Raw genomic sequence first — 15,219 nt, 5'->3', positions numbered from 1 at the left:
TCTCTAAAACAGAAAAGAAAATCTGGGATGAAATCCACAAATACATGAAATTATTAAATGATTAATGTGGCATTCAGACTAGTGGGGAGAAAGTGGATCATCATTTTGGTGCTGGGGAGTTAGACAGCTATTTGAAGGAGTAAAAAATGCTGGTTTCCCCATAGCCAATATAATCATACTCATGGTGAAAAACTAAAAGCCTTCCCGCTAAAATTTGGGACAAGACAAAGATGCCTGTTCTCACCTCTTCTATTCAACATAGTACTGGAAGTTCTAGTCACAGAAATCAGACAAGAGATAAAACGTATCCAAATTGGAAGGGAAGAGGTAAAATTGTATTATATGCAGATGATATGATATATAGAGAAAATTATAAAGACTCCACACAAAAACTACCAGAACTGATAACTGAATTCAGCAAGGTAACAGGATACAAGATTAACATACAGAAATTGGTTGCATTCCTCTATACCAGTGATGAACTATCAGAAAGAGAATGTAAAAAAAAATATATATATATATGTTTTAAAATCATATTTCCCAAAATAAAATACTTAGGAATAAACCTAACCAAGGAGATGAAAGACTTATATACTGAGAACTATAAAACATTAATAAAGGAAACTATAGATGATTCAAAGAAATGGAAAGATATCCCATGTTCTTGAATTGGAAGAATTAATATTGTTAAAATGGCCATACTGCCCAAAGCAGTCTACAAATTTAACATGATCCCTATCAAATTACCCATGACATTTTTCACATGATAGAACGAATAATCCTAAAATTCATATGGAATGATTACAAACTCAGAATTACTGAAGCAATGCTGAAGAAGAACAAAAAAGCAGGAGAAGTAACCATCTCAGACTTCAGACAATACTCCAAAGCTGTAGTAATCAAGACTTTATGGCACTGACACAAAAATAGACATATGATCAGTGGGACAGAATAGAGAGCTCAGAAATAAACTCACATACCTTCGGTCAGTTAATTTTCAATAAAGGAGGCAAGACTATACAATGGGAAAAAGACAGTCTTTGGTGTTGGGAAAGTTGGACACCTGCATGTGAATCAGTGGAGTTAGAACACACCCTCACACCATGCACAAACTAAACTCAAAATGGCTTAAAGACTTAAGACATGACACCATAAAACTCCCATAAGAGATCATAGGATAACAAAGCATTCTCTGGTAAGTATAACTCATACTGATGTTTTCTTAGGTCAGTCTCCCAAGACAATGGAAATAAAAACAAAAATAAACAAATGGGACCTAGTCAATTGCACAAGCTTTTGCACAGCAAAGGAAACCATAAACAAAAATGAAAAGACAACCTACAGAGTGGAAGAAAAAATGATCTAAGACTGACAAGGGCTTAATTTCCAAAAATATACAAACAGCTCATATAACTCAACAACAACAAAACAAAAGCAAAAAAACCAATGCAATTGGAAAATGAGCAGAAGACCTAAAGAGACATTTCTCCAAAGAAGTAATATAGATTACCAGTAGGTACATGAAAAGATGCTCAACAGTGCTAATTATTAGAGAAATGCAAGTCAGGATTACACTGAGCTACCACCTCACGCTGGTCAGAATGGCCATCATTAAAAAGTCTGCAAATAACAAATGCCAGAGAGGATGTGGGGAAAACTTACATTCCCTCCTACACTGTTGGTGGAAATGTAAGTTGGTACAGCCACTGTGGAAAAGAGTATGGAGGTTCCTCAGAAAATTAAAAATAGAATTACCATATGAACCAACAAGTTTACTCCTTGGCATATATCCAAACAAAACTCTAGTCCAAAAAGATACATGCACCCCTGTGTTCATAGCAGCACTATTCACAGTAGCCAAAACATGGAAACAGCATAAAGGTCCATCAACAGATGAACGGATAAAGAAGATGTGGTGCATATATACAATGGAATTCTACTTAGCCATAAGAATGAAATAATGCTATTTGTAGTAATATGAATGCAACTAGAGATTATCATATTAAGTGAAACATGTCAGAAAAACAAATACCATATGTTATCACTTCTCTGTGGAATCTGAAGTATGACACAAATGAACCTATCTGTGAAACAAACAAGAATCACAAATGTAGAGAATAGATTGGTGGTTGCCAAGCGAGTGGGGTAGGAGAAGAATAAAAAAAATGCAAGAGGACTGCTTTGGCTGTCCAGTGGGTAAGACCCTACACTTCCAGTGCAGGACACACTGGCTCAATACCTGGTCAAGGAACTAAGATCCCATGTGATACAGTCAAAAAAAATGCAGGGCCATGTGGTATGGCCAAAAAAATGCAGAGCTCCAATCTCATGCCAGAGTAATTTCATATGCCTCAAAATATTTAAAAATTAAAAAATACAAAGTCACACAAATGCTTAATAAAATTACTAGATGAAAATGTGGATGAATATATGTGGGACTGGCAATGGTCTTTATAAACATGACACAGGATATCTGGAAACTTGGCTACCAGAACATCATTCTCTTCCTCTTTTTTTTTTTTTTTTTTAATACAACCACCAATCTTCACAAAATAATTTTAATACTTTGTGCCTGAGCTAACAGCATCTTGCACTGTGACATTCCTATACATACATAATAAGCATTTTATCCAAGTACAAATGTTAAAAGCAGCGTAACTTAAGCAATTGTCTATACAAAGGTAAATAGACACTGTAGGTTATTTTTTTCTTGAATCATTTTTGCTGCATAGTAAATTGCAATTACATGTCAGTATAATCTTACTGATCTATAGAATACACTTTGAACTGTGAGGTATGGCAACTCCCTATGAGAGAGAGCTAACATGTAAACCTGAATATTTTGAGTGATTTTTTTTTTTTTTAGCTGCCATGGATGGGTAAGACAAAAAAAATCCAGCATTCAAAGACCCTAGCAACTTATTTTTCTAATAAATTAAAAAAAAATAAAATCTTTTAGTCATTTTCAGCTATTTCCTATCATTTTCTTATTGGAGCACTGATGAATGGACAAAAATATTGAGGTGAAGCTAAGTCTGTTATGGAATTATGGATTAAACAGTTATTTGAAAAAAAAAAATCCGCCAGGTAACTGCTCATTTACTTTACATCAAGTTGAGATTTTGATATATATCTCTATATATGCATCCCAACTTTATAATTCAAGATTGCAGTTAAATACTTCTAAATTCACTTAAATTACCATGGTAATAAGACAATTAGAAACCTTATATTTTCTTTAAAAGGACATGCTTAACATTTTCTGACATTACTTCTAAACTCAGATGAAGCACAAAATCCTCCCAAAACAAATATACTGTTCTGAAAGTTAAGTGGTTGAAAGTTGGTAGCAAAAGCTATCATGGTTTAACATTTCCACCAGAGTAGATACAAATAAACAAAGGTAACTGCTGTTTATACATCTGATATGAAATTAACACAGAGCAATGGACTGAAATTACAAGGTAAGAATACTGCCATTCTAGTTGAATATTTTCAGTATTTAAGTTTCATACTTTCAAAATGGACAATAAAGCAGTTCTCCTATGTTCTGATGTGATATCATTTTAAATTCTGTGCCCAGATTAATATTTAATGCTTATAATTGGGTGCTGAGTCACTCATATATTATTCAAATATTCTATAAAATAAATCATGATTGGTTAAATGTACTATAATTAGCTATCACAAAACATCAAAGGAAATAGAAGAATTATAGAAACGGAACCAAATAAAAAGAATAGGAAGAGCTACCAGAAGAACCAGTTGAACACTGGATGGAAGAATATACTCAAAACAAACTTGCAGTGTTCTTATATGAAAGAAAAGTTAAACTTTTTGTCCATATTAATTTGTCCTCAAGAAAATGAAGTCCCTTTTTCTAGTGTCTGTGAGAGTCTTTACAGTGCTGGGCAGGCACTTTAGTGACAACATAAAAATTACAGTGATTAAAAGTGGAAAATTACCAAATATAATTCAATAACCAAACCTGTATCCTTGGCCAGACTATTAGAGAAGATATGTATATTTTAAGAAATTAATTTAGAAAATCTTAACTGTCTCATTTTTAAAATCTAAATGGACTATTATGAAGATTCTTTTAAGCAGTTTTTGTGGAAGGAGCATCATAGATTATTAGTTTGCAAAAGAGATCTTTGCTGACCTACCCAATAGTAATCTATATACAGGGAAGCTGTGTTATCTGGCACTTGACCAACTGGAATTTCTGAACACTCAATGCAAATCTTGACTATACTAGACCACCACACCCAATGATATAACACACCAATCATACAACAGAATACAAGACCTCAAGGGACTGACAATATGCTGTTTTTAGGGTGGTAAAATAGGGGAAGGGAAGAGGAATCTGAAGAAAACCACCTGGGTCAACAGAATTAACGCTTAATTAACAAAGCAGTTTTGATTCACTTCCACTCTCCTGTTATGCTGGATAAAAAAACTTACTATATTATTTCACCTTAGGGAGGAAAGCAAAGTAGGTAAGTTGGTATAATAGGTTACTTTATGGGGTACCTCTTAGTACCAAAGGAAGGTATGGAAATCACTCTCATCAGTAAAGCACCTCAAGAGAGGACTGAGAAAAATGAAATACAAAGGAGTTTCATTCGTGCTACCCTAAATCATCAACTATAAAAAGTTAAAACACTCCTCTCCTCCCCAACATCATACTTAAAGTAGTAAAAATGTTTTTTTAAGAACAATTTTTATATGTATAAATAAAAACATGGAGAACCTAGGATCCATAAAGTGACTTTGCTAATGCAAATTATGGGGGAAATTTGGATTAACTCAATGTAAAGAAAGAACTGATTACAACACTAATTTGTATACACTGAAGTCTTCCACAATCACTTTTCTACAAAAAATGCATCCTCAAAGAAAAGTTACTGTCTGAGCCAGAACAATCTCTTCCTCTTTGTTCTGAACTCCAAACTGTGCCTTTCCCAAGCTTTGGGCTGATAAGACTGTAAGGGAGCTGGGTCTGATAAGGACTCAGGCTTGTGTTCCTATCCCTGCAAAACATACAGTGGCATCAGACTTCTTATGAGCACAGCTGAAAACTAGAAAAGAATGAAATCACATTTTCACTTAGATCAAGGTATGCAGCCTAAAGATCTTACTCTCAACCAAGCTGTGCCTCTCGGGGTAGAAAAAAAGATTGTCGAAGATATGCAGGAACTCGGAAAATACATTACCTAAGCATCCTACCTGAGGAAAATGCCTGAAAAAAGACTAGCCAAACCAAAAAGAACCAGAGACCTCATGAAGGCGGAGGATAAAGAGAAAGCATTGAAGAGGGATGAATTTTGGTAAATGTGTATTAGACTGGGAATGTGAATTGTGAGTGCTAAATAAGGATTCTGGAAATGGCAAGACAAAATGCAAGCCAAATTCTAATAATTAGATTATGCCAACAGATTGTAAGAGCTATAGTTTGCAGTGAGTTGGGGGATACCCAGGAGAAGAAAGGGAACGAAGAGTATTCAGGAGGCTTTATTCTGTTTGAATACAAGTAGGGAGAATGTGTCCTGGTGGAGGAGGAAACTATAATCTCATTAGGAGAAACAAGTCTCATCTTGCTTACCTATAAGAGAGTGTTTTGCTAGGGTAATGTTTAACGGCGTTTTAAAAAAAGGAAAAGCAGAATCAGATTTTCAAGGGGAGAAATGTAGTGAATGGTGGTTTTGTTGAACCAACAAAACAGAAGAATATTGTCGGATATATCAGTCATTATGCTAAATGAGGATGGACTGAATTTTTCAACTGAATATTGGCTTAAAAACAAAAGATGGCTAAATGCTATTACAAGAAAATTAGAAGAAAATGGGTATGAACTATCCCATTACAAGTGGAGGTAAACCCATGGAAATCAGGATTATCAATACCAGATATTACTAATATTATATACAATAAACAATAAATTTTATACTATAGTAAAAAAAAAGATCAATGAAAATATAACAAACACAGACCTGTGCACACTATACTACATGACTGCTAAATCCATAAATTGAAACCTATTAAAATTCAAGAAGTAGATCAAAATACAATGATAGCAGGAAATTTGAGTATTTATCTCATTACACAAATCTAATATATGTAAATTGAGTAAGGATATAGATGAGCTGACTAACACAGTAGACATGAGATGATGTAATAGATAAGAAGAAAACTCTGCCTGTATTAAATGTACACATGACACACAACAGAGAAGCAGACCTTTATACTAGTTACCGAATGGTCTGCAGGGTGGTGGATATAGAGACAAGTCAGGACCATCATGGGTTTCCCTTGTGGCTCAGCTGGTAAAGAATCCATCTGCAATGCGGGAGACCTGAGTTCAATCCCTGGGTTGGGAAGATCCCCTGGAGAAGGGAAAGGCTACCCACTCCAGTATTCTGGCCTGGAGATGTCAATGGACTGTATAGTCCATGGGGTCACAACCAGTCAGACATAACTGAGTAACTTTCACTTTCACACTTTCAGGGTCATTACCCTCAAAGAACTGATATTCTGGTTGAGAAAACAGAAGAATTGAACAAATACTGACATGAAAGGTGACCTGATTTAAATAAGCACAGAGTGCTATAAGAACATAGAGGAGAGTAGGGTTGCTATCTAAGATGAGGCAGATCATCAAAAAATTGGGGGGCATGCTGGCTTCTAAGATTAACCCCAGAGGTAGATTATGAATACATTTGTTGAAAAGCAAAAGGACATTTCGACCAGTAGTGCTCTGGAAATAGGCAGAGGAGAAAGACGAATTCATGCCTGCAGAACAACTGAAGTATTTTACTGGGATGGAATAGGATGACAGGTACTGAAAGGTAGAGAGGTAGACAGGGGACTTATGAAGATCCTCTTAGGTGTAACCCTGAAAACTTCAAACTGAATTTATTTGATGAGGTTTACAAATGTAGAGGAAAGATTGGAAGGAGGCCAGTTGTTATTCTTTTGCATGCAGTAATCCATGTAAGAAGTGATGAGGACTTGAAGACAAGGAAGGAGGCGAGTGTAAAGTACAGGTATAAATGATGGGAAGGAGGTAAAACTGGCAGGAAAGTTGGGTTAGCTCCAAGGACCTGAGGAGTCATAGATAAATTCATTCAGGCTTCTGGGTTGGGTCATGCTTGACCTGTGATGCTGTTCATGGAGATAGGTAATAACAGAGAGTACTTTGTGTTGGAGGGAAGATGGAGACTTCAGATTTAGGTATATGTTGGTTTTGAGTTTTGTTGGGAAATGACAGATATGATCTGGAGCACAAGAGCAAAGCCTGGGCTAGAGATACAGATTCAGCAGCCACCAGTGCATTAACAATAGTCATGAGAGTAGGTGAGACCATACAGGTATGTTGTTTAGGTAGTGAAAAGGGAAGAATATTGAGGACAGCAGCCTCTTGAAATACCTACCTTTAAATGCTAGAAAAATAAAAGGAGTCCAAGTAACTGCTGACTTTTGCCAAAGCAGTTATGTATTGGAAGGAGCGGGAAGTAAAGAATTCTTTATATTAAATCTCAGGAAATAAATAAGATGGAAATTAATATTGAAAGTAAAGTTATCAGTAGCACAAATAGTTATAATGTCATTTGATCAAACCAGTTAAAAGTTTTATAACTTCCCTGAGGAGTTTATAAGAAGACCATTTATAAGTTCATAAGAGTTTGTAAGATTGAAGACTTAACTTAGATTTCATTAATCTATGACAGGGAGGAAACAATAGATGTTAGAAGTTTCTGTAGATATAAAACCACTGTAAGAATTGTTCTGTCCCCTCTCAAAATTGTCATGCAACAATATTGATAGTATCAGTAACTCTAATAACTTTCAGAAGCTAAGTAACACACTGAAATATTGAATATTGAAGCTGACACTCCAATACTTTGGCCACATGATGGGAAGAGCTAACTCACTGCAAAAGACCCTCATGCTGGGGAAAATTGAGGGCAAGAGGAGAAGGGGGCAACAGAGGATGAGATGGTTGGATGGCATCACTGACTGAATGGACATGAGTTTGAGCAAACTCAGGGGGATAGTGATGGACAGAAAAGCCTGGGGTGCTGCAATTTGTGGGGTCGTAAAGGGTTGGACACGACTTAGCAACTGAAAAACAAATACACTTTCTAGATAATCTAGACTCCATTATAGGAGTTTGCTATCCCATTCAGTAAATTCAACTTAGAAATTAGAAATCAGTGAAGCTTTATTATAACACATATTCCGTAATGATCTGAAGCATCTTAGTCTGCAAACTATACTAATCTAGTAGTTTTATTATGTAGGATGACATAAGCATTTATAAAAGCCATTTTATGTCTCTCTGAATTTACAGACTGAAAATTATACCCCTGCTGTTTTCTAAGATTCTATTACAAGAAAAATTGATATTTAAAAGAACCTCAATTTTCAAAACAATTTCAGTACAGATTCAGAAAATTCCAGTAATAAGTTTCAAGCAGATAGGACGCTCAGACTTTCATGTTACCTTCCCTGGAAAAGATGAAGGAGTGTGCAGTATGAAGGTCAAGGGAAAGGTAGAAGGAACAGCATTTGCACAGTCTCTGAAAGGGGAAGAACTTGGCATCTTCAAAAAGAGTACGTGGCCAGAACAGAAGCATGGAGAGCAGTTATGAGGCTACTGCAAAAATACAAATCAGAGAAATAAAAGTGATAGCATGGACTGCTTACAGTGGCTAACAAGTTGATGAGACATGGTTAGATTCAAAATATGATAGTAAAATAGGGAACAGGACCTTCTGATGATGTGTATATGGAGTGCTGGAGAAAAGTCATGAATGATGCTTAGTTTTAGGCTGAGTTATTTGGTTAATGGAAGCTCTGGGAAATAGGGAACCTTGGAAGGAGCAGATTTGAGCTGTTGTCAGGAAGGTGGGAAGAGAAGCATCAAGCGGTCTGATTTAGACTTAGGAAAGAATTTGAATAACCAGTTTACTCAAACAAGCTCATTCTACTGTATATATTCTCCCTATTTGCTTAAGCTATCCAGAAAGTCACACTTCACTTTGTCAAGATTGTCTACTAACGCCCCTATGTAGGAGAAATTCAAGGTAGAGGAGGCAGTGCTTGACAAACTACCTTAGCATGTAATTCTAATAAAAAGTTGAAATTGTAACATACTAGGAAATAGAAGGAACAGATAAATGCGTGAAACTTTCCGTGTAAACACATTGGTGTGAAGTGACCAGACTCAGGATATACCTTATGTCAACAAATTTTACAGAGAAATATTGTTTATATGTAGTATATGTAATATGAGTAATCAAGACAGACTTCCTTAATGAGATCAAAACTGAGAATTGTAAAATTATTTAATTTGTGAAGGTCTTTGTATATGGATCAGATATTTGTGATGACTCAGGAAGATTGAGCCCAGAATCCTAGATCTCCTTTAAAACAGACTGTGCTACTAAGTTCAACCCAAGTAGAACTAATAGAACCTTTCTGGTGTCCTTTGTAATTAGGTTCAGAAGCTGAATGACTTCTAGGAGTCGAGGGGTTGAATCTCTAATTTGAGGAGATGATTCACTAGAGGGAAACCACTGTGTTCTCCCAGAACATAGTCTCAGAGTCTGGCAAAACTGTTGGACTGACGTCTTTCTTTATTAAAGTAAGCCTCAGGATAAAAGTCTCTCAGTCCTAAAGTAGAATTATTAACACATTAAGAAGTAAGAGATTTAAACTTATATTTTTACTAAATAAAATAAAGTTTTTAAAGTGTAATAAGCATTTAAAATGAGCAATTTTGAGAACACAGGGTCGGCGGGGGGGCTTGTTTGTGTCGTTCATCACTATTTTCCAGCATAAGCGTAGTGAGGTACTCTGATATTTTTATATGTGAATAGGTAAATTAATGAAGCCTCATATTAAAAAGTATGGGCTCATTTAGTGATTTTTAAAGACATTTCTTCACTAGAGGGTGCTGTGTAAGCATGCAATACTTTTAAGAGTGTAATCTCCTTCATATTTTATTTATTTGCTGGTAAATTCGATTTTTAGATTTTTTTCCCCCTGCTTTATGAAAAGCTTTCCCATTTCTTTGCTCTAAGAACAGCACTGATGTTCTGTCCAGCCTTTGAAGAACTGTTAAGGGCAGCGCTGACACAGTTGTCTCTTTTCTTCCTCCTCCTCAGGAGACTTATGACACCAATCATGTACGCTGCACGTGACGGCCACCCTCAGGTCGTTGCTCTCCTTGTTGCTCATGGAGCAGAAGTGAATACCCAGGACGAGAACGGCTATACTGTGAGAACCTTTTTATCTTTAGGACATTGATATCTTACTATCAGTAGTTGGCAGAAAGGTTTTAAGAAGTAAAAATTACAGAAGGGCTGGGATGTAATTGCTGTTCAGTAAAGAAAAGCAACAGTTTCAATGAGAAAAAAGAAATTATCTGCCTTTGTTGGCACCCTTGACAAAATGTAACACACAGCAGAGCCTGGATTCTGTTAGACTACAAATAGAATTCCTTTTTATAGAAAACAGTTCTCTGATTGGCAGATAAATCGTTTTACTCTGTAACTTCACTTGACCGAATAAGACATTATTTGGTTTTACAAAATCAGTGAACACTGGCAGTCTGCTTTGCGATTACAACATTGGAAATATGTTTACATTATATTGTGAAATGATAAGATTGCATCATTCCATTAATTAACCATGTTCACTTTTTTATTGTGCCATAAATACTGTTGAGACATTTTCTTCTCTGTATCATATATACTCCCTCTCTTTAAACAATCTTTTTTTCCCCCACTTACAGGCTTTAACATGGGCAGCACGTCAGGGTCATAAAAATGTAGTTTTGAAGTTGCTTGAACTTGGAGCTAATAAAATGATACAAACCAAAGATGGAAAGACACCAAGTGAAATTGCAAAAAGAAATAAACATCTAGAGGTATCCTGTTATTTAGCTAATTTTTCTTAGTTTACGTTATTGTTTGTAAAACTTTGGTATGATTTTGTTAGAACTCACTAATAATAATTTATCTATTATTAAATGTTTCAGTATGTAATTTTTTCTCAGCTAGGTAATGAAAACTTCAGTTTACTAGAGTATTTATCTTTTTACTAAATAAGAGGCATTTATAATGTGGTAATTTAAAAGCTATATAAAGGGATAATAAAGTCTTATCTGGCCCTAGAAATAAAATTGTTAACAGACTATTTAAACATTTCCAACTGATTTTCAAAAATTAATTAATTTTCAAAAATTAGTGTATTGACATGGCTAGTAAAATTTCAAAATTTGCATATGTAAACTATTGTTTTTAATTTTAATTAACACATATTAGACAATTTAAAAATTAAATCCTTTGAACTACATTTACTCCTATACATTTGACAAGGTATATAGTAAAGTAATAACATGTGGGTATATGATTTACTGTCATTCAGATAATAAAGTCAATAGTAAATATTTGCCATACATTAAATAATTTTATTGATATAAACTTTTGGTCTAAATATGAAAGCTTTCAGCCAAAGGTCTGTAATTTCTAAGCAAGGATCAAATATAGTACAACTCTAAATCTAAGTTATATAGTTCAAGATCTTCTAAAACTGAGTTTCTGATTTTAGAAGCTTATGACATTCCAAAGTTTCCACCATACAGTAATCAGACCATGTCATTTTTATTGCATGTAAAATAACTTCCTCTATTTTAAAGCAGCCTATAAACATGCCTATCATTTTATAATCATATCTACATTTCCAATATTATTCTGGTGTAAATGCTAATCACTGAAGCCCTGTGAGACTTTAAAAAGAAATTTACAGTTTTTCTCCTAAGCTTTCAAAATTTGAAAACTTTTCATTAATATACTGCATTACTAAATTTAGGGTGGATGATACTGAATTTGACATAGTAAGAAATCTATGAATATCAAAGATTATTTTGAGTCATAAATTGTTTCCTGAAGTGAGATTTGATTTTGTATCTTGACTGATTATGTGACTTAACCTTAACTTACTAAAAAGTTAGAACTAAGAAGTTTTCAAAAACTAAGGAATTTCACATCTCTTTAAGGTGTCAGTTGAGGTTTATGTACCTTAGTCATGCTTCTTACTTTCTCTCTGTTTAATAATGTATTTAAAATACTACCTGAGTACTTAGTCTTTCTGACTTAACTTACCAAAATGGAATTTTTAGTTTTGTTTTATATTTTGTTGAAAATATTATTAATTACTATCTTGCTTTAATTGTTATTATAACTTTTTCAGATCTTCAATTTTCTTTCCTTGACTTTAAATCCTTTGGAAGGAAAGCTTCACCAGCTAACTAAAGAAGAGTCTATTTGTAAACTATTGAGAACAGATTCTGATAAAGAAAAAGATCACATATTTAGGTAGCAGCATGTTTTTGTTCAATACCTATAAATGAGTAAAAATTGTGTGTTTTTATTATAGTAAAGTGATGATATTTGAAATGTACAATATTTTAAACTTTTACAAGTATTTTAAAATACTGCTTAGAAATGTATGAATTTTAAGTGTTTGGTTCTCCAGAATTTTAGAAAAGTTTTATATATATATGTATTAACAGTAAAGAGAATTATTTTTTACTTTAAATAAAATATCAACAATACAGTTTATTTCTAAAAGGTTCTAATGTTATAGTTTTGTTAGTGTTCAAACTAGATTGCACTTTGCTTTCTAATTCTTTACAGCAGATTTCTGATTTTATAAGCTAAAAATAAAAATACTTTTCCCCCCTCCCCGAACACAGTTGTTCAATACATGGCACAACATTATTCTCTACTTACCTACATTTAAAAATTGTTAGTGAATTTTTACTTCCTGAAATTAAAGAGATTTTCATGTCCAGAGCTCTTATAAAGAATAGTTTCCCCGTGAACATCCCCAACAGGGGTTGGGGATCCTGACCATCCCCCTTGGAAAGTCTGTATTCACGGTTCCTCCACATCTGCATTTCCACATCCATGAATTCACATCCATGACTGTATGCTACTGTAGTATTTACTATTGAAAAAGATCCATGTATAAGTGGACCTGCACAGTCCAAACCATGTTGTTTCAGGGTTCATTGTATAAATACTGACAAATATTTTCCTTCTTAGGGAAGATGAGTTTCATTTTACTATCACCATTTTCTGTTTACTTAAATCTTCATTCAAGAAACATTTCTTATTCCTTTGTATAATATAGATCAAATTTGCAAATATAGGCATATTTCAGAGATATGGATGTACAGTTCCAGACTACCACAATAAAGCAAATATCATAATAAAGTGAATTACACAGATTTACAAGTCATATTTACACTGTACTGTAGCCCAGGTGGCACTAGTGGTAAAGAATCCACCTCCCAATGCAGGAGATCTAAGAGATATGGGTTCAGTCGCTGGGTTGGGAAGATGCCCTGGAGGAAGGGAGGGCATGGCATGGCAGCCCACTCTAGTATTCTTGCCTGGAGAATTCCATGGACGGGAAGCCTGGCAGGCTATAGTCCATAGGGTTGCAAAGAGTTGGACACGACTGAAGCGACTTAGCACACATGCACATAGTCTATTAAAGTGTGCAGTAGCACTCTGTCTACAAAAACAATGTGAAAAAAGTGAAAGTGTTAGTCACTCAGTGGTGTCTGACTCTTTGTGACCCTGTGGACCGTAGCCTGCTAGGCTCCTTGGTCCATGGAATTCTCCAGATAGAAATACTGGAGTGGGTAGCCATTCCCTGACCCAGGGGTTGAACCCGGGTTTCCTGCATTGCCGGCAGATTCTTTACCATCTGAGCTACCAGGGCCCCACAAAAACAATGTACACGTATTAATTTCAAATGCTTCATTTCTAAAAAATGGTAACCATCATCCGAGCCTTCAGTGAGCTGTAATAGCAATACCAAAGATCACCATAACAAACATAATAATATAATAATGAGAAAGTTTGAAACATTTCATGTATTACAAAGTGTGACACAGATACACAAAATGAGCAAATGCCATTGAAGAAATGGCACTAATAGACTTGATTGACAGGGTTGCCACAAACCTTCAGTTTATAAAAAACAAATGTTTGCAAGTAAAGCAATAAAGTAAAACACAATAAAACAAGGTATACCTGTATATTCTACATAGACTCAATCATTCTTATTCTCTTTTGTACATTAAAATATATATTTATTATTTGTACACTTATAGTCTGTTCTGAAATTGACATTGCTATAACTGTGTATAGTTCATATACAGCATTTGGAGATCTGGAAATATTTTTACATGGTCTTGGACTTGAACATATGACAGATTTATTGAAGGTAAGATTTTGTATGAACTACAATGAACTGTGTATGCATGTTTAGTTATTAACATAACATTAAATTAATATAACATTAATTCATAAGCATGCTTATAAAAGTGACAGATGCACTTTTCTCCATAACTTATAGTACATCCCATTTTAAACCTGAAAGCATTTTGAAAATGTATTATAAAAATTTACAGAAATTAGAATCAGGCTCTTACCCACTGCTCGTAGCTTTGCAGAACTCCATGCACATCTGTGCCCTTAGTGTGTTTTTGCAATTGCCGATCTTCCTGTATAGAATATTAGGAGCAGCAAGATTTTAAACCAAACAAACCTGGTATGGGATTCTTGCTCTAATGATTATTAACTGAAATGTGTTACTTAAATCTCTTTTTTTCCCATAAGAATGGTAATACCTAGTGTAGGAGTGTCATAGATATTAAATTAGATCATATGACAAGCACTGTTGTAGGTATTTTAAGCATGCATTATGGAGTTTGCGTCAATGACAGTTCTCAGCCATTTAGCTGATGCTGCAGTAGTAAAGCACTGTTTTCGATAGGCTCTCCCTAGGAATATGCACATTCAATTAGGTTGTTTGTTTAGAATTGGGTTTCATTGTACATCTTGAGACTTCCTATTTGAGAATTATTTAATAAAACTAAATGTTATTGATTGTTAAATCTTATACAATTATAAATTTAGACTACTTATAATACATCAGATCAGATCAGATCAGATCAGTCGCTCAGTCGTGTCCGACTCTTTGCGACCCCATGAATCGCAGCACGCCAGGCCTCCCTGTCCATCATCAACTCCCAGAGTTCACTGAGACTCACATCCGTGGAGTCAGTGATGCCATCCAGCCATCTCATCCTCTGTCGTCCCCTTCTCCTCTTGCCCCCAATCCCTCCCA

The 15,219-nt window shown here is 34.8% G+C and overlaps 1 protein-coding gene across 1 annotated transcript in view; it reads left to right on the top strand.

The window, feature by feature from the left end:
* Positions 1-15,219, top strand: part of ASZ1 (ankyrin repeat, SAM and basic leucine zipper domain containing 1) — a 75,872-nt gene that overhangs the window by 47,512 nt on the left and 13,141 nt on the right. The window contains exons 5-8 of the mRNA XM_027539611.1: positions 10,176-10,287; positions 10,805-10,939; positions 12,265-12,389; positions 14,238-14,313. Coding sequence (XP_027395412.1) covers positions 10,176-10,287; positions 10,805-10,939; positions 12,265-12,389; positions 14,238-14,313 — 448 coding nt within the window. The remainder of the gene's footprint in view (positions 1-10,175; positions 10,288-10,804; positions 10,940-12,264; positions 12,390-14,237; positions 14,314-15,219) is intronic.

The sequence above is a fragment of the Bos indicus x Bos taurus genome, chromosome 4, assembly GCF_003369695.1.
Source record: "Bos indicus x Bos taurus breed Angus x Brahman F1 hybrid chromosome 4, Bos_hybrid_MaternalHap_v2.0, whole genome shotgun sequence".
NCBI classification, from domain to species: Eukaryota; Metazoa; Chordata; class Mammalia; order Artiodactyla; family Bovidae; genus Bos; species Bos indicus x Bos taurus.
This window is presented reverse-complemented; position numbering and strand designations above follow the sequence as displayed.